The following is a 20,558-nucleotide window of genomic DNA, read 5'->3' as shown; positions in this document are numbered from 1 at the left end:
TGATACTCAGTGTATGGCACTCACTTTATCATACTCAGTGTATGGCGCTCACTTTATGATACTCAGTGTATGGCGCTCACTTTATGATACTCAGTGTATGGCGCTCACTTTATCATACTCAGTGTATGGCGCTCACTTTATGATACTCAGTGTATGGCACTCACTTTATCATACTCAGTGTATGGCGCTCACTTTATGATACTCAGTGTATGGCACTCACTATATGATACTCAGTGTATGGCGCTCACTTTATCATAGTCAGTGTATGGCGCTCACTTTATGATACTCAGTGTATGGCGGTCACTATATGATACTCAGTGTATGGCGGTCACTTTATGATACTCAGTGTATGGCGCTCACTTTATGATACTCAGTGTATGGCACTCACTTTATCATACTCAGTGTATGGCGCTCACTTTATGATACTCAGTGTATGGCGCTCACTATATGATACTCAGTGTATGGCGCTCACTTTATGATACTCAGTGTATGGCACTCACTTTATCATACTCAGTGTATGGCGCTCACTTTATGATACTCAGTGTATGGCACTCACTATATGATACTCAGTGTATGGCGGTCACTTTATGATACTCAGTGTATGGCGGTCACTTTATGATACTCAGTGTATGGCGGTCACTTTATGATACTCAGTGTATGGCACTCACTTTATCATACTCAGTGTATGGCGCTCACTTTATGATACTCAGTGTATGGCACTCACTATATGATACTCAGTGTATGGCACTCACTATATGATACTCAGTGTATGGCGGTCACTTTATGATATTCAGTGTATGGCACTCACTTTATCATACTCAGTGTATGGCGCTCACTTTATGATACTCAGTGTATGGCACTCACTATATGATACTCAGTGTATGGCACTCACTATATGATACTCAGTGTATGGCGGTCACTTTATGATATTCAGTGTATGGCGGTCACTTTATGATACTCAGTGTATGGCACTCACTATATGATACTCAGTGTATGGCACTCACTTTATGATACTCAGTGTATGGCGGTCACTTTATGATATTCAGTGTATGGCGGTCACTTTATGATACTCAGTGTATGGCGGTCACTTTATGATATTCAGTGTATGGCGGTCACTTTATGGCACTCTGTGTTGGGTCTACAATCTAATGAAATAGCCATGTTATGAGTAATAGGAGCATTAGAAATATTTAGTCATCAAACTATCAGCTAAATGTATGTTAGGGCGATGTGACACCACTGCTGGAACGCTTCATCATGGGCAATGAACGGTTAATGAGATTACTTCCAACAACATCAAATCCATCACCAGCCGTCAGGAGACGTTTCTCCACATCTGGACGGGGAGTTTTGCTTTGAAAATGCAGCGCTAAGAAATATAACACGTAATTTATCCACCACCCCGAACCGAAATATGTGTCTATCCATCCAATCCTGTGTGATACTGTCTGCTGAGCTGTGTATCTAATCCTCTCCTGTGTGATACTGTCTGCTGAGCTGTGTATCTAATCCTCTCCTGTGTGATACTGTCTGCTGAGCTGTGTATCTAATCCTCTCCTGTGTGATACTGTCTGCTGAGCCGTGTATCTAATCCTCTCCTGTGTGATACTGTCTGCTGAGCTGTGTATCTAATCCTGTCCTGTGTGATACTGTCTGCTGAGCTGTGTATCTAATCCTATCCTGTGTGATACTGTCTGCTGAGCTGTGTATCTAATCCTCTCCTGTGTGATACTGTCTGCTGAGCTGTGTATCTAATCCTATCCTGTGTTATACTGTCTGCTGAGCTGTGTATCTAATCTGATCCTGTGTGATACTGTCTGCTGAGCCGTGTATCTAATCCTATCCAGTGTGATACTGTCTGTTGAGCCATGTATCTAATCTGATCCTGTGTGATACTGTCTGTTGAGCTGTGTATCTAATCTGATCCTGTGTGATACTGTCTGCTGAGCTGTGTATCTAATCTGATCCTGTGTGATACTGTCTGCTGAGCTGTGTATCTAATCCTATCCTGTGTGATACTGTCTGCTGAGCTGTGTATCTAATCTTCTCCTGTGTGATTCTGTCTGCTGAGCTGTGTATCTAATCCTATCCTGTGTGATACTGTCTGCTGAGCCATGTATCTAATCCTATCCTGTATGATACTGTCTGCTGAGCAGTGTATCTAATCCCATCCTTTGTGCTCCTGTCTGCTTAGCTGTATATCTAATCTTATCCTGTGTGATACTGTCTGCTGAGCCGTGTATCTAATCCTATCCTGTGTGATACTGTCTGCTGAGCCGTGTATCTAATCCTATCCTGTGTGATACTGTCTGCTGAGCCGTGTATCTAATCCTATCCTGTGTGATACTGTCTGATGAGCTGTGTATCTAATCATCTCCTGTGTGATACTTTCTGCTGAGCTGTGTATCTAATCCTCTCCTGTGTGATACTGTCTGCTGAGCTGTATATCTAATCTTATCCTGTGTGATACTGTCTGCTGAGCTGTGTATCTAATCCTCTCCTGTGTGATACTGTCTGCTGAGCTGTGTATCTAATCTTATCCTGTGTGATACTGTCTGCTGAGCTGTGTATCTAATCTTATCCTGTGTGATACTGTCTGCTGAGCTGTGTATCTAATCCTCTCCTGTGTGATACTGTCTGCTGAGCTGTGTATCTAATCCTATCCTGTGTGATACTGTCTGCTGAGCTGTGTATCTAATCCTATCCTGTGTGATACTGTCTGCTGAGCTGTGTATCTAATCCTATCCTGTGTGATACTGTCTGCTGAGCTGTGTATCTAATCCTCTCCTGTGTGATACTGTCTGCTAAGCTGTGTATCTAATCCTGTCCTGTATGATACTGTCTGCTGAGCTGTGTATCTAATCCTCTCCTGTGTGTTACTGTCTGCTGAGCTGTGTATCTAATCCTGTCCTGGGTGATGCTGTCTGCTGAGCTGTGTATCTAATCCTGTCCTGGGTGATACTGTCTGATGAGCTGTGTATCTAATCCTATCCTGTGTGATACTGTCTGCTGAGCCGTGTATCTAATCCTATCCTGTGTGATACTGTCTGCTGAGCTGTGTATCTAATCCTATCCTGTGTGATACTGTCTGCTGAGCTGTGTATCTAATCCTATCCTGTGTGATACTGTCTGCTGAGCTGTGTATCTAATCCTATCCTGTGTGATACTGTCTGCTGAGCTGTGTATCTAATCCTATCCTGTGTGATACTGTCTGCTGAGCTGTGTATCTAATCCTCTCCTGTGTGATACTGTCTGCTGAGCTGTGTATCTAATCCTCTCCTGTGTGATACTGTCTGCTGAGCTGTGTATCTAATCCTCTCCTGTGTGATACTGTCTGCTGAGCTGTGTATCTAATCCTGTCCTGGGTGATGCTGTCTGCTGAGCTGTGTATCTAATCCTGTCCTGGGTGATACTGTCTGATGAGCTGTGTATCTAATCCTCTCCTGTGTGATACTGTCTGATGAGCTGTGTATCTAATCCTGTCCTGTGTGATACTGTCTGCTGAGCTGTGTATCTAATCCTATCCTGTGTGATACTGTCTGCTGAGCTGTGTATCTAATCCTCTCCTGTGTGATACTGTCTGCTGAGCCGTGTATCTAATCCTATCCTGTGTGATACTGTCTCTTCATGTTATTTTAACGCCATTATTATCTGTTGCTGGGAAAGCTGGGTGACAAACAATATGGCTGCCATACGGGTTGCTACCGGACTCCATGCTGGCTCTGTATTACTGGACAGATTTTCCCCCCGATTAGTCTGCTATGGAGACGGGCATTGTCAGACCTGTACGATGGCTATACAACTCTGTCGCGGGCGGAGGGGACGCTGCTGCTGCTCGGTGGTAGCTCGAGCGGTGGGCCGGATCCAGGGACTCGGGCGGCGCTCCTCGCCCGTGAGTGAAAAGGGGGTGGTTTATTTGGGGATTTAGTCCGTGACGCCACCCACGGGTTGTGGTGAAGATGGGCACCACCGCTGCTGGTGACGGGGATCCCGGGAGCGATGGTAGGGAGCAGCCGGGATGTTGTTTTCTCCCTCCGTGGGTAGGGGTCTGTGGTCCCGGGGCCCGATGATGTGACGGGGAGGCAGGGTTGGTGAGGTGCAGGGTTACAGGGACAGCGCGGCGCGGTGCCGGATGGCACGGGTGTACTCACTCAGCAAGAGATGCACAAAGTCTCTGGTAAACCAAATGGCCAGCTGCAGTGTCTCTCCCCGGACAGGTGATGGCGGCTGTCTTTCCCTGCACCTTTGTGTACTGTCTTGACTACGATGGGTTCCCAACGGTAGTCCGCTCCCCGGTGTATGGATGCCGGAGGAGCCCGTTTGCCCGCAGGCGCTGGCCCTTGGGTCTCTAGTGTCGCGGGCGGAGGAGGGGACACTGCGCTCTCCCACTGCTCGGGTCCGGCTGCCGCTGCGGCCGCTGCTGCTCGGTGGCTCGAGCGATGGACCGGATCCCGGGGACTCGAGCGGCGCTTCTCGCCCGTGAGTGAAAAGGGGTTTGGTTTTGGGGATTTATTGTCCGTGACGCCACCCACGGTTGTGGTGATTTTTGGTAACACCACCGCTGCTCTGTACGGGGATCCCGGGAGCGGTGACAGGGAGCAGCAGAGCTGTTAGTTCTTCCCTCCGTGGGTAGGGGTGGTTGTCCCGGGGCCCAGTGATGGGGTGGAGGATGAGGGATGGCAGGCCAGGTGCGGGGCCTGGTGAGGCGCAGGGACGCGGGGGCAGCGCTGTGCCTCACGGCACTGTGGTACTCACTCAGCCTGAGACGATGACACAGTTGTCGGTAAAACACACGGCTGAAAAGACGGTTCCCACGGACGGCTGCTGTTGCTTTTCCCCGGTAGGTAACGGTGACTGTCTCTTTTCCCTGCACTTATGTTCAATGTTGGTAGCGATGGATTCCCACCGGTTACCCGCTCCCCGACTTGGATATGAGCCGGAGGAGCCCCTCTGTGCCCGCAGGCGCTGGCCCTGAGAAACTGGTGCCTTGGCGGTGGCGGTGTCTCTCTAATACGGTTGGACTGTTGCCTTCAATCGGGACTTAGTTGTTTGGAGACCCGGAGGTCCCCTTCACTGACGGATTTGGCAAATTCACGGCGACTCCTAGCCTTGCCGGGATCCGAAAGGCCCCTGCCAATGGTGCTGGCTTCTCCTTATGTACCGGTCCGGTACCGCCGGGCCACCACCCGTCTACGGTCCTCACGGCAACTCCGATCAGCCTCCACTGCAGACGGTCACCGCCGTCTGCTAACCTTGCTGTCTCAGTCCGGGGCACACACCCGGACCAACTTCAGGATTTCAAACTGTCACTCTTCTCTTTTACTACTTTCCCTCCTTCTACTTCAAACTCCAAACCTAACCTCCTCCCACTTCCTCCTCCAAACTCTATCTGCCTGGTTTTCCCGCCTCCAGGACTGTGAACTCCTTGGTGGGCGGAGACCAACCGCCTGGCTCCACCCCCTGGTGTGGACATCAGCCCCTGGGGAAGGCAACAAGGATTTCTGGTCTAGCTTAGGTGTACCTAACCGGGGTGTAGGGTGTGGTGATGTCATTACCTGTGCCCCTGGCTTGCCCAGGGCGTCACACTAGCCTTAGGCCGTAGCTGTATACCCTCATGGTGTGGCCGGTTGCCTTCTAACGGGTCTTTGGTTGTTAGGAAACCCCTGGGGTTCTGGTCACACTCAGATTTGACTTTTGTCGGCGGCTCTAAGCCTAGTCGTGGTCCGATGGCCCTGCCTGGGTGTGCTGGCTTCACTCCGCTCCCCGGTCGGTACCAGCGGGCCAACGCCCGACCCCGGTCCTACGATTCCGCGTTGATCCACCTTCCCTGCAGACGGCCACCACCGTCTGCCAACCTTGCTGTCAGTGCCTGGGCCACAAACCCAGACACTCTCCACTTCACTCCTCTCACTTCAACCTCCTGAACTGATCTCTTCCAAACTCTAAAGGCTGCTTTACTCCAGACAATCTATCGTGCGATAGATCGTCGGGGTCACGGTTTTTGTGACGCACATCCGGCATTGCTGGTGATGCCGGCCTGTGTGACACCTCCTAGCGACGCAGTATCGCTCACAAATCGTGAGTCGTGTACTGCTCGCTAGGTTCCATAATATTGTTTAATTTAGTTGTTCATCGTTTCCGGGGTAGCACACGCCGCTCCGTGTGACAACCCGGGAACGATGAACAGCAGCTCACCTGCGTCACGCGGCCGCCGCCGGCTATGTGAAGGAAGGAGGTGGGCGGGATGTTTACGTCCCGCTCATCTCCGCCCCTCCGCTTCCATTGGCCGGCGGCCGTGTGACGTCACTGTGACGCCGAACGTCTCTCCCACACCAGGAAGTGGACGTTCACCGCCCACAGCGAGGTCGCACGAGAGGTAAGTACGTGTGACGGGGGTTACTGACTTTGTGCGACACGGGCAGCGATTTGCCGTGATGCAAAAAGGACGGGTGCGGGTACGATCGATTGTGAAATTGCACATCGGTCGTACCATGTAAAGCAGCCTTTAGGCTAGTTTCACACTTGCGTTGGACGGGATTCGTAGCATTGCATTGTGTGACGCATGCAACGGATGCGTTGCATATAGTGGCACAACGGATGCTACGGATCGTACAAAATAACGCAATCCGTTATAGGTTTTTTCCTTGACTTTACACATCTGAGCATGCGCAGTTGTGTAAAGACGGATGCGTTAACGGAATCCGTCAAATGACGCATTCTAACGGAATCCGCCACCATAGGCGTCCATTATAAAAACAACGGACGCCTAACGGATTCCTGCAGGTTGCGTTTTTTTGACACTCCGCCAAGCGCAGAAAAACGCTATATGCAGCGTTCCATCCGCCCGACGCAGCGTCAAAATAACGACGCTGCGTTGTCCAGCGGATGCAACGCAGACACTTGCGTTACAGTGCGTTGTCCATACAACTCTATGGAGAATAGCGCAGTCCATTAACGGATTGCGCTATTTTTCATAGTGACGGAATGCGATGAACGCAAGTGTGAAACTAGCCTTACTCTCACTGACTGCTTTTACCGCCTCCAGGACTGTGAACTCCTCGGTGGGTGGGGCCAACCGCCTGGCTCCGCCCCACCTGGTGTGGACATCAGGCCCTGGAGGGAGGCAGCAAGGGTTTTGTGTCTGGCTGATGTAACTGTCTAGTGGGGGTGGGGGTGTGTGTTACCTGTGACGACCTGGCTAGTCCAGGGCGCCACAACTCCAGCCTGCGGATGTGACAACCTCGCATTCTCATGGGAAACAGAGGCATTGTCAAATTTTAAAATGGCCGGATATATGATAGACCATAGGTGCCCATAGAAAAGTTCACAATGAGGCCACGTTTCTTTCCCCTTTCAGCCTCTGGTCTCTGCCTTGATTTGTAGACAAAGTGTTAATAAAGCTTCTTTATACAAAAATCTGATTACTAAAGTAAATCGAGATCTGATAACTCTACTGATTGTTCGAGACGTCTCCCTTGTGTACAGGAGCCATGGGAATGGGGAGATACGTACACACCCCCGACTTGGGGAATATTTGCCTTTTTGTTTAGTTTTCAGTCCATTGGGACAGTTGTGAGATAAATGAGAGGCCTGAGACGGACTGGTTGCTAGGGGCAGGGAAGTGCATAGCAACCATATATGTCGCGGGCGGGGAGGAGGGTGTCAACACTGCGCTCACCCCACTGCTCGGGTCCGGCTGCTGCTGCTCTGTGGTGGCTCGAGCGGTGGGCCGGATCCCGGGGGTCTCGAGCGGCGCTCCTCGCCCGTGAGTGAAAGGGGGGATTGATTTGTTGGTGGGGGATTTGATTAATGTCCGTGACGCCACCCACGGTTGTGGTGATTGTGTGGACACCACCGCTGCTCTGTCTGGGGATCCCGGGAGTGGTAGTATGGAGCAGCTAGATGTTGGTTTGCCCCTCCGTGGGTAGGGGGTTTGGTGGTCCCGGGGCCCGATGACGGGGGTTAGGTTGGTGGACAGGCGGGTTATGGGGCCTGTGGAGGTGCAGGGACGCAGGGGCAGCGCTGTGCCGCACCGCACGGAGGTACTCACTCAGCCCAAGGATGATGACACAGTTCACGGTAAACAAACGGCTGGTTGGACGGGTCCCTCGGACGGCTACTGTGCTGATGTTCCCTGCAGTTAGCGGTGACGGTCACTTCCCTGCACCTAAGTATAGTCTTTGGTAGCGATGGATTCCCACCGGTAACCCGCTCCCCGACTTGGATATGGGCCGGAGGAGCCCCACTCTTGCCCGCAGGCGCTGGCCCTGGGAAACTGGTGCCTTGGCGGTGGCGGTGTCTCCCCTTCACGGTTGGACTGTTGCCTTTACTCGGGACTTTGCTGCTGGGAGACCCGGAGGTCCCCTTCACTGACGGATTTGGCAAATTCGGCGACTCCTAGCCTTGCCGGGATCCGAAAGGCCCCTGCCACTGGTGCTGACTGTTCTTTGTATACCGCTCCGGTACCGCCGGGTCACCACCCGTCCACGGTCCTTTCGGCAACCTCCGATCAGCCTCTCCTGCAGACGGTCACCGCCGTCTGCTAACCTTGCTGTCTCAGTCCGGGGCACACACCCGGACCAACTTCAGGCTTTCAGACTGTCACTTTTCTCCTTTCACTACTTTCCCTCCTTCTACTTCTTTAGCTTTCTCCTCACACTTTCAACTCTCAAGCTAATCTGCCTGGTTCCTCCCGCCTCCAGGGCTGTGAACTCCTTGGTGGGTGGAGACCAACCGCCTGGCCCACCCCCTGGTGTGGACATCAGCCCCTGGAGGAAGGCAACAAGGATTTCTGTTCTGACCTTGGTGTTCCTGCAGGGAATGTGGGGTGTGTGTGGTGCTGTGACCTGTGACCCCTGGCTTGCCCAGGGCGTCACATATATACCTGGTGTCAGTGCGTGTCCATATCCACCAGTCTGTCTAAGTTATAGAAAGCAGTGAATTGATATCAGTGGTCCCACGGGCCCACAATATATACGCATTGCAGGAGCCCCCCTTTAGGCCGGACCCCAATCCACTTAACATGTCGACAGTTAAACGGTTAATTATTCCCTAGTCCGGGGAGATTGACAGGCGACTGTGATTTGGCGAGAAGACGAGAATATTTCGCGCTGACATTCACAAGTCGTCGTTTTGTCTCCGGGGTGCTGCTGATATTTCTCAGGATCAGTTTACAACAGACGGTGAAGAAAGTGAAATGTCTGCCGAGTGTGAGACTGTAATGTCTGCAGCTGCTGAAATCTGAGTGCGCCCGAACACAGGCGAAGGAAAGTCATCTCCAGACCCAGTTAGATCCAATCACAGCCCAACACAGCTGTGATCGGTGACTTCAGCTCTGCTGCATCGTATGTGGGAGGCTATGGTAGTCTGGCATCCACCCGCTGTCGTATTCTTCTCCTACCTACGCCCACCATGCTGTAAACTTCAGCATTGCTCTGTTAGGCCGCAAATGTGTGTGACGCCCCTGGACTATCAGGTCGTCATAGGGTATTGCACCATCTGCCCTTCTGTGCAATATTCACCTCCCTCTTGGTTCTGGGTCCCTAACCAAATGGTGTTGCCTACATCAGATAATCAAATCCTAGATACACCCTGCACCACACCCACCAGACACACCAGTGGACGGCCTGAGTGGAATAGAGTCGCCCACCTGGGGGGGTCAGGAAGGGAAGGTGAGGAGTATAGTCAGTAGGTCAGGAGAGAGTAGAGAGAGGTCCTCAAGCTGTGAGGAGCTCTGAGGAGGCCGGGGACTCCCATAAGGAAACTGTCTAGGTGGCAGACAGTGATCTGGGCCTAGAGGGGTTGGACCCCCGGTCACAAGGAATCGTGGCAAGGGACTCGGGTCTGTCGAGCAGGACAGCCGGCGGCCTTGCACCATCACCGGGCTGGGACCAAGGCACGACGGGGTACGTGGACCCTAGGTCGGGGAGTAGCTGCATACAACCCGATAATTTAAACGTGGAAAACGGAGCCTTCAAGATTCGTTCCCAACCGCTCCAGAATCGGGGCACTAGCGCAACGAGGGGGATAGGACTTTCCATTCAAAACGGTCCAGGAAATCCCAAGCGTGAACCCTGAGAGCAAGCTCCCACACTTAGCCATAGTGGGGAGCGGGACCCGGCAAGTTTCACACTACCGGGACCAATCGAGAAGTAACTTAGTGCCAGGAGGCAGGTCACGGATCACCAGGCAGCACCATTGGGGACGGGACCCGAACTAAGCTCCCCTCAGCGGCAGCGGTGTCCAGAGACTTGGTTTACTCGGTTGTCGGTGTCTGCTTAATGGACTGAGTGAGTACAAGAGTGACCCCTGCATCCCACAGCCATACCCCTCACCGAGTCCCGGGGCCTTCCCCCTACCTGTGGAGGGTCACAACACCTGGCTGCCCCCCGTCATCACCCCGGGTACTCCCCAAGGGCAGCGGCGGTATTCACCCCAGTTACCGCGCACCACGGGTGGCGTCACGAACTCTATAATCCCTTGTAAATACCCCCCGAGAGGCGCAGGAACAAAAGAAAAACATCGCTGGATTCAGGAGAATAGCGGTATTTATTTAGTTGCTGACCACGCCTACTTGGCTAACAAGATTTGCTTTAGATACAGAGAAGATGGGGCCATATCTCAGGAACCGAGAGGTGCAGGAACAAAAGAAAAACATCGCTGGATTCAGGAGAACAGCGGCATTTGTATAGTTGCTAACCACGCCTACTTGGCTAACCAGATTTGCTTTAGGTACAGAGAAGATGTGGCCATATCTCAGGAACCGAGAGGCGCAGGAACAAAAGAAAAACATCGCTGGATTCAGGAGAACAGCGGCATTTATATAGTTGCTAACCACGCCTACTTGGCTAACCAGATTTGCTTTAGGTACAGAGAAGATGTGGCCATATCTCAGGAACCGAGAGGCGCAGGAACAAAAGAAAAACATCGCCGGATTCAGGAGAACAGCGGCATTTACACCAGCTAAAATACACAGTATAGACAATATAGACAAGTGACAGGTTTCCTTTCAGCGTGCAGCAGGGGCACTTTGGATGATTGAGTCATTGTATGCACTGGTTATCTAGGCAATTAATCCATCTGCATAACATCACATAGTTGGCAACATTTCTGGGCATGTTTCATTCCAAAATCCATCTCTCCGCTCACCCACCCAGGGTTTGCATAAACGGCACCTCCTTTTGGCCCAGGAATCCTCGGCGATCCGAGACAGCTGGAAACCACGATTGCTTTATTCTGGCAGTCTAGGCAACATTGACGAAATCCACACTGTATATTTTATATCATTGCCTATTTGTACGTGTATTGTTTTTTTCTAAACTATACTCTTTCTCGAAAAATAAAGGGAGGGGGTGATAATGCTTGATGTTGGACCCAGCTGTACATTGTCTCCCTATACATTTCCTCTTCTCTACGGGGCGAATGATCAAAGAGGAAATCCCAGATGTTGGTGGGTGAGTCACCCCGAATCCAAGATTCCTGATACCTGACATCAGAGGAGGGCCGGCGTTCGGAGGGGTGGGGGGCAAACTGGGCAGATGACCAAAGCTCCCGGGGACTACAGCAAGAGCAATAATAGCATTCAAACAATATTAAAAAATACACATTTAATATCTCTGCATTCGTAAAAGTCCGATCTATTAAAATATAAAGTAAATTAACCCAATTGGTAAACAACGTAATGAGAAAAAAATCAAAACACAAGAAATATGGGGTTTTGGTCACCGCAATGTGACGCCCTGGACTAGCCAGGTAGTCATAGATAGCGCCCCGCACTACACCTGTCCCCCAAAAAGGTGTCATCAGCCAACCATTAAAACCTAGTCACCTCCCTCAGTGCTTGATGAACACACCAGGGGGCGGAGCCAGGCGGTGGGCCACGCCCACCGAGGAGTTCAGAGGGCCTGAGGCAGGAAACACAGTTCAGAAGAGATCAAAACAGTTTGAGTAGTGAGTGAGGAGTGAAGGAGTCTGACAGGTGCTGGGGTAGGAGCCCTGGTACCTCTGGCTAGGAGGCAAACGGTGGCCTCAGCCTGCAGGAGTCGGGAAGACAGCTCGGTGGAACCGTAGTGGCCCGCCGGTACCGACCCGGGGAACCGACCCGGAAACCGGAGCACAAAGGGGGGTACTCAAACCTTAAAGCTAGGTCCATAAACTACTGGGGACTAGTTAATTAACTGATTGCGGTCTAGACTATAGGTCCTTTCCCACCCAAGTCCCAACTGAAGACAACAGCCCACCGAGGGGGATAGAAAGCCACCGCACAGGCAGAGAGATCCCACAGGCCAGCGTCTGCGGGCAAAAGGGCTCTCCCGACATACACAAAGCCGGGGAGCGGACTCCCGTTGCTTAAGCGCAGGCAGTCTACATATACACAACACAGGCCAAGACCACCGAACCAGGTGGGGGACCAGACGCAGCCAGCTGCGGGCACTGACCACCATCAACTTGGTTTACCAGTGACTTGTGTGTGTCAATAACAGTGAGTACAACAGTGCCGTCCGGCCGCGCACTGCCCTGCACCACCCAGTTACCCCAAAGGGGTCCCAGGACCACCATCCCTGCCCACGGAGGAGTTAACATCTTGCTCCATAACATCTCCACCGGGTGCCCCGTAACTGCAGCGGTGGTGTCTACACCTTCACCACATCCCGTGGGTGGCGTCACGAACTCAAGCGTGGCTCCGGCCGTGCACCTACCTAACCCCCACCAAAAGCACCAGCATCCCCTTTCAGAGCGAAGTGACCCCGGGTCCGGAGGCGCTCGAGCCACCCACCAATGAGCCCGGATCTGAGCGGCTCGGCTGCAGCTGAACGCGGGGCGGTACAGCAACATTGCAATAAAATGCAATAAAAGGCGATCAAAAAATCACATCTGCCCAAAATGGTGTGAGTAAAAACACTGGATCAGGGCGCAAAAAAATAAGCCATGACACAGCCCCAGATCCCAAAAAATGAAAAAGTTATCGGTCTCGGAAAATGACGGCAAAAGTAAAAAAAAATTTATTTTTTTAAAATATTTGCAATTTTTTGTTCACTACTTAAAAAAAAAAAACTCCCCATGTTTGGTGTCTGCGCACTCGCACTGACCTGAATAATCATCCTGCCAGGTCAGTGTTACCATATAGTGAACATGGTGAATAAAAAAACTCAAAAAAACATTGTAGAATCGCACTTTTTTTTTTTTTTTTTGCAATTTCACTGCACGTAGAATTTTTTCCCCAGTTTCCTGTACAATATGGGGCAGAATAATTGGTTTTATTCCAGAGTACAGCTCATCCTAAAGTAAAAAAAAGCCCTGATATGGTTATATGGATTTAAAAATAAAAAAAAATGAGATTTGGAAGAAGGAGAGGAAAAAAGGAAAAGGGAAAATTGGGGTTAAACTTTTGCCGCACTTTGCTCTTCGGAGGTGCAGGAGATCAGCTCCGCTCTCTCCGATGACACCACAATGTCCTCTATAAAGTCCATACGTTATTTTGCAGGTTCTACGATAAAGTGCAGACCCTCCACCATACGGCCGGGACCCCGGTGTCGGACCCCATTTTTGCTTTCACCCTGCTGAAGAGGCTGCAGTCCGAGTGGATGAACGTGGTCCATAGTCTGGAGAGCACCGAGAACATCAGAGGTGAGGAGGAACCCTGGAGGGGCCAAACTGATAGAAACCCACCATGACCGGGTCCTGCTGACACAGAGGAGCATCCGTGCACAATCTCATCTGTGTCTCCTGCACTGACACACTGTACCAAACTGCAGATGTGTGACCAGGACTAGGACAGAATTAAATGTATAACTGCTATGGGGGCTCCATGGTAGTATGATTTGATACAGTATAGCAGTATTATTTATTCATTGTATAGTGGACAATGTATGGCGGTGTTATGGGTGTCACTACATACACTGTATGGTGGTATTATTATTTAGGCACCGTATGGCAATATTGTTTGGTCAATGAATGTCTGCATTGTGTGGACATTGTGTATCAGTATTATTTGTCGATGTATAAATATTTAGGGCCCCGTGTATCTGTGTTGTAAAGATATTCAGGATTGCAGCTGACAGATCAAAAAATGCTGAGCGGTTAACTCTGGATTTTGGATGGTTGGAGCTAAATACAGGACAATCCTATAGGGAAACCTGTGGAAAAGTAACACTGTAAATTACCCTGAAAACCCCCTCCCCACCGTCACACATGGTGGAGGCTGCATCCTGCTGTGAGGAGGCTTTTCTTCAGCAGGGGAAGGGAAGCTGGTCAGAGGTGATGGAAGATGGATGGAGATAAATAGAGGACAATCCTGGAGGAAAACCTGCGGAAAACTAACACTGCACATCACCCTGAAAACACCATCCCCACCGTCACACATGGTAGAGGCAGCATCCTGCTGTGAGGAGGCTTTTCTACAGCAGGAGGAGGGAAGCTGGTCACAGGTGATGGGAAGATGGATGAAGATAAATAGAGGACAATCCTGGAGGAAAACTTTTAGAAAAATAACACTGCACATCACTCTGAAAACACTATCCCCACCATCACACATGGTGGAGGCTGCATCCTGCTGTGGGGAGGCTTTTCTTCAGCAGGGGCAGGGAAGCTGGTCAGATGTGATGGGAAGTTGGATGGAGATAAATAGAGGACAATCCTGGAGGAAAACCAGCAGAAAACTAACACTGTACATCACTCTGAAAACACCATCCCCACCGTCACACATGGTAGAGGCAGCATCCTGCTGTGGGGAGGCTTTTCTTCAGCAGGGGCAGGGAAGCTGCTAAATACAGGGCAATCCTGGAGGAAAACCTGAGAGGCTGCGGATGACTTGAGGCTGGGGTGTAGGTTCACCTTCCAGCAGGACAAAACCTCCTGCCAGAGGTACAATATGATTTAGATCAAAGCATATTCATGTGTGTGAACTGCCCAGATCAAAATTGGTAATCACAGACGTCTCCATACAATCTCACTGAGGCCTGAAACACACATCCGTGAAACACGTGCGTGTTTGGTCCGTTTCCGTGTATACTGGAGACACGGCCAAACGTGCACCAATGTTATTGTATGATAAAAGCTCCACGTGCGTTTTTGATGCATGTCCGTTTTTCCGTGTCCGTGATCCGTACCTGTGTGCGTTTTGCACGGCAGCATGTCCATTTTCTGCACGCAACACGCAGCACGGACCCAATGAAAGTCAATGGGTCTGTGCGCACGTCCGAGTAACACGGACGCATCTCTGTTTGCTCCCTGTACGTTTTGTGCTTTTTTCATGTGATGTCGGTCTTTTTTCTTTTTCTGTTTCGTTCTCTCCCTCAGTCCGTCGGTCGGTCTCTATGTCTGTCGGTCGGTCTCTCTGTCTTCTCTGTCCCTCTAGCTGTCTGTCGGTCAGTTTCCCCCCCCTCTCTCATACTCACCGTTCCCCGATCTCTGGCGCGGCTCTGCACGGCTGTTATAAAAACTTCGGCGGCTTTTACTATTTTGAAAAAGCCGGCCGCCCATTAATCAATCTCGTATTCCCTGCTTTACCCGCCCACCGGCGCCTGTGATTGGTTGCAGTCACACACGCCCACCACGCTGCGTGACAGCTGTCTCACTGCACCCAATCACAGCCGCCGGTGGGCGTGTCTATACTGTGCAGTGAAATAAATAATTAAATAATTTAAAAAAACGGCGTGCGGTCCCCCCCCATTTTAATACCAGCCAGATAAAGCCATACGGCTGAAGGCTGGTATTCTCAGGATGGGGAGCTCCACGTTATGGGGAGCCCCCCACCCTAACAATATCAGCCAGCAGCCGCCCAGAATTGCCGCATACATTATATGCGACAGTTCTGGGACTGTACCCGGCTCTTCCCGATTTGCCCTGGTGCGTTGGAAAATCGGGGTAATAAGGAGTTATTGGCAGCCCATAGCTGCCAATAAGTCCTAGATTAATCATGTCAGGCGTCTCCCCGAGATACCTTCCATGATTAATCTGTAAATTACAGTAAATAAACACACACCCGAAAAATCCTTTATTAGAAATAAAAAACACAAACAAATTCCCTCATTACCAATTTATTAACCCCGACAAAGCCCTCCATGTCCGGCATACTCCAGGATGGTCCAGCGTCGCTTCCAGCTCTGCTGCATGCAGGTGACAGGAGCAGCAGAATACACCGCCGCTCCTGTCAGCTCCACGCAGCTAATGAGATGAGTAGCGCGATCAGCTGCTGTCAGTCAGGTAACTCGCGGCCACCGCTGGATCCAGCGACAGCGGGTAACCTCAGTGACAGCAGCTGATCGCGTTACTCATCTCATTAGCTGCGTGGAGCTGACAGGAGCGGCGGTGTATTCTGCTGCTCCTGTCACCTCCATGCAGCAGAGCTGGACGCGACGCTGGAGGTCCGTGGAGTACGCCGGACATGGAGGGTTTGTCGGGGTTAATAAATTGGTAATGAGGGAATTTGTTTGTGTTTTTTATTTCAAATAAAGGATTTTTCAGGTGTGTGTGTGTTTATTTACTGTAATTTACAGATTAATCATGGAAGGTATCTCGGGGAGACGCCTGACATGATTAATCTAGGACTTATTGGCAGCTATGGGCTGCCAATAACTCCTTATTACCCCAATTTGCCAACGCACCAGGGCAAATCGGGAAGAGCGGGGTACAGTCCCAGAACTGTCGCATATAATGTATGCAGCAATTCTGGGCGGCTGCTGACTGATATTGTTAGGGTGGGGGGCTCCCCATAACGTGGAGCTCCCCATCCTGAGAATACCAGCCTTCAGCCGTATGGCTTTATCTGGCTGGTATTAAAATGGGGGGGGACCGCACGCCGGTTTTTTTAATTATTTATTTATTTATTTCACTGCACAGTATAGACACGCCCACCGGCGGCTGTGATTGGGTGCAGTGAGACAGCTGTCACTCAGCGTGGTGGGCGTGTGTGACTGCAACCAATCACAGGCGCTGGTGGGCGGGTAAAGCAGGGAATACGAGATTGTTTAATGGGCGGCCGGCTTTTTCAAATTAGAAAAAGCCGCCGGAGCAGTGTGAATGCCGTGCAGCGCCGGTGATCGGAGATCGGTGAGTATGAGAGAGGGGGGGACACTTCAGGCACTCGGGGGATTAGCGGTCACTGGTGAATCCTTCACAGGTGACCGCTAATCAGTACACGGCACAAAGATAGAGCCGCGGCATGACAATGAAGTCGGGTGAAGTTCACCCGAGTTCATTCTCATCCCGCTACTCTGTCTTCCGACATGTAGTAACGACATTTTGCATCACACACGTACATTTCACACGGACAACACACACACATGTCAGTTATTTCACTCACGCACACACGGACATTCCACACGCACATACGGCTAGCATACGGGATACACACGCAGGCCACACATACCATAAAAACGGACCTAAAAAACGGAAAACGGACCCGAAAAATGGCCCGTTTTACACGGACGTGGTTTTCACGGATGTGTGTTTCAGGCCTGAGCAAGGGAATGTGTGCAAAGAAGAAGGTGCAAAAATTTCACCTTTAGACGTGCAAAGTTGGAGAGACATCCCCCAAGACTCGCAGCAGTAACTGCAGCAAAAGATGGTCCTACAAGGTATCAACTCAGGGGGTTGAATACAAACGCACCTCACAATTTTCACATTTATAGTTTTAAAATATGTAGAAAATCACGTATCATTTCCTTTACACTTCACAAATATTTGCACTTAATGTTGGTGTCACATAAAATCCCAATAAAACACATTTAAATTTGGGGGTGTAAGGTGAAAAAATGTGGAAAATTCATGGGGTGTGAATACTTTTTCAAACCACTGTAAGTGCTACTGAGTTTAACCGTCATTGTCTCCTCACATGTCTTCTCAGTGCTGAAGGACGGTTACGAGAAGGTGGAGAAGAAGCTTCCAGAGGTGGAGGACGTTGAAGGAGCAGCCAAGGCTCTGATGAGGTTACAAGACGTCTACTCCTTGAATGTGAAGGGTCTGACGCAAGGAGTATTCCAGAGCGGATCCAGCTCGCAGCTCAGCGTCCTGTACAAGCCGGACCGCGCCTCCAGTATGTCGGCTGATGACTGCTTCCATATTGGCAAGGTAGATTGATTCAAGGCCGTTTTATGTATGAGAGAAGAGCCTGGAGAGGTAGGGGACACTGCCAAATTATTATACTATGCAGAAATACCGCCAATAACAGTACCACATGGCAGTGGCGTAACTTGTGTTTGATGGGCCCCAATACAAAATTTGGACCTGGGCCCCCCATCCCTGCCCTTCTCGGGGTACAGGATAATTACACTAAGAATTGGCTCTTTCCTTCAGCACCCAGCTTTCCCATACTCCGATATCCCTCTTTCCATCAGCACCCACCTTTCCATGTTCTGATATCCATCTTGTCCTCAGCACCCAGCTTTCCCATTCTCTGCTATACATCTTTCCCTTAGCACCCTTCTTTCTATGTTCTGATATACATATTGTCCACATTTTCCATGCTCTGCTATACATCTTTCCCTCAGCACCCAGCTTTCCATGTTCTGATATACATATTGTCCACATTTCCCATGCTCTGCTATACATCTTTCCCTCAGCACCCAGCTTTCCCATTCTCTGCTATACATCTTTCCCTCAGCACCCAGCTTTCCATGTTCTGATATACATATTGTCCACGTTTCCCATGCTCTGCTATACATCTTTCCCTCAGCACCCAGCTTTCCCATGCTCTGCTATACATCATGTCTCAGCACCCAGCTTTCCCATGCTCTGCTATACATCTTTCCCTCAGCACCCAGCTTTCCATGTTCTGATATACATATTGTCCACATTTCCCATGCTCTGCTATACATCTTTCCCTCAGCACCCATCTTTCCCATTCTCTGCTATACATCTTTCCCTCAGCACCCAGCTTTCCATGTTCTGATATACATATTGTCCACGTTTCCCATGCTCTGCTATACATCTTTCCCTCAGCACCCAGCTTTCCATGTTCTGATATACATATTGTCCACATTTCCCATGCTCTGCTATACATCTTTCCCTCAGCACCCAGCTTTCCATGTTTTGATATACATATTGTCCACGTTTCCCATGCTCTGCTATACATCTTTCCTTCAGCACCCAGCTTTCCATGTTCTGATATACATATTGTCCACATTTTCCATGCTCTGCTATACATCTTGTCCTCAGCACCCAGCTTTCCTATGATCTGATATCCATCTTTACTTCAGCACCCAGCTTGCCCTTGATATCAGAGGATGGGAAAGGTGGGTGCTAAGGACAAGATGGATAACAAAATATAGGAAAGCTGGGTGCCGAGCGATATGGGTTTGTTTCCTTGGTGGTCTAGGACAGTGGACAGGTTGTTGCTTACATCTGTGGTGGTGAAGGGTAATAGGAGATAAAATGCCTGTTCCTTATATTCGAGGGTACTGAATACCTGCTTCCTCAATGGTAGGTTTAATGCCTGTTTCCCTGGTGGTCTAGGGTAGAGATTAGGCTAATGGCTCCTTGATGGTCTTGAATCATGGATGGGTTAAGACTTGCCTGGTGGATTAATGCTTTCTTTGTGATTTAGGGTAATGAATGGGTTAATAATGCACCAAGGGTCTAGGGTAATGGATGCGTTAATTCTGCTCTGGTGGTCTATGGTAGTATTGTCACGCACGGAATGGGAGCAGTCTGATTACAGGTGACAGTGTCAATCAGACCTACACCCTACAAAAACACCACAAACAAAGAGTGAACATCGGGGACAACCTCACTAGTGAGATAGCCGCGAGGAACACTAGTCCTACCACTGCACTAGCACAACATGAAGGGAAGGCGGACAAACAGGGGGAAAAGGATACAAACACCAACTCCATGACTGTCAGTCCCTCAGTGGTGGATGGCTAAATTCTTTTTGGTGGTCTAGGATATGGGAATTATTAATGCTTTTCTGGTGGTCTAGAGTAGAGGGGAAATTAATGTGTCCCTGGTGGTCTAGGTTAGAGGGGTTTATGGCTGAAGCAATGTGCGATGTGAGTGTGCTGCTTCTCTGTGGAGCTCTCGGCTCGGAGCCCATAATCTGCTGCAGGAGCCGTCACTTCCCTGAGAGATATTGTTAAGGTATTTATGTTGGGTTTTGGCCTCAGCACAAAGCAGCACGGTCCAAATATGTCCAGCGCGCAGCACAATATGGCACGCAGCACAATATGGCGCGCAGCACAATATGGCGCGCAGCACAATATGGCGCGCAGCACAATATGGCGCGCAGCACAATATGGCGCGCAGCACAATATGGCGTGCAGCACAATATGGCGTGCAGCACAATATGGCGCACAGCACAATATGGCGTGCAGCACAATATGGCACGCAGCACAATATGGTACGCAGCACAATATGGCGCGCAGCACAATATGGCACGCAGCACAATATGGCGCGCAGCACAATATGGCGCGCAGCACAAAATGGCACGCAGCACAATATGGTGTGCAGCACCGGCCGCACCGGTCACAGGGTCTGGCTCACGTCTGGATGATGCTTACTTTATGTATTATACCACTTTGATCCTTGAAGGTGATACATCTAAGGAAGCCATTGTGCTGTTT

General features: G+C 50.3%; 1 protein-coding gene across 1 annotated transcript in view; it reads left to right on the top strand.

Annotated features, from left to right (window-relative positions):
- P4HA3 (prolyl 4-hydroxylase subunit alpha 3) overlaps window positions 1-20,558 on the top strand; it is a 170,396-nt gene that overhangs the window by 118,482 nt on the left and 31,356 nt on the right. The window contains exons 2-3 of the mRNA XM_075334745.1: window positions 13,484-13,626; window positions 17,846-18,069. Of these exons, the coding sequence (XP_075190860.1) occupies window positions 13,484-13,626; window positions 17,846-18,069 (367 nt within the window). The remainder of the gene's footprint in view (window positions 1-13,483; window positions 13,627-17,845; window positions 18,070-20,558) is intronic.

The sequence above is a fragment of the Anomaloglossus baeobatrachus genome, chromosome 2, assembly GCF_048569485.1.
Source record: "Anomaloglossus baeobatrachus isolate aAnoBae1 chromosome 2, aAnoBae1.hap1, whole genome shotgun sequence".
Classification (NCBI taxonomy): domain Eukaryota; kingdom Metazoa; phylum Chordata; class Amphibia; order Anura; family Aromobatidae; genus Anomaloglossus; species Anomaloglossus baeobatrachus.
Note: the sequence above shows the minus strand (reverse complement) of the source record. Positions and strands in the feature narration are given on the sequence as shown.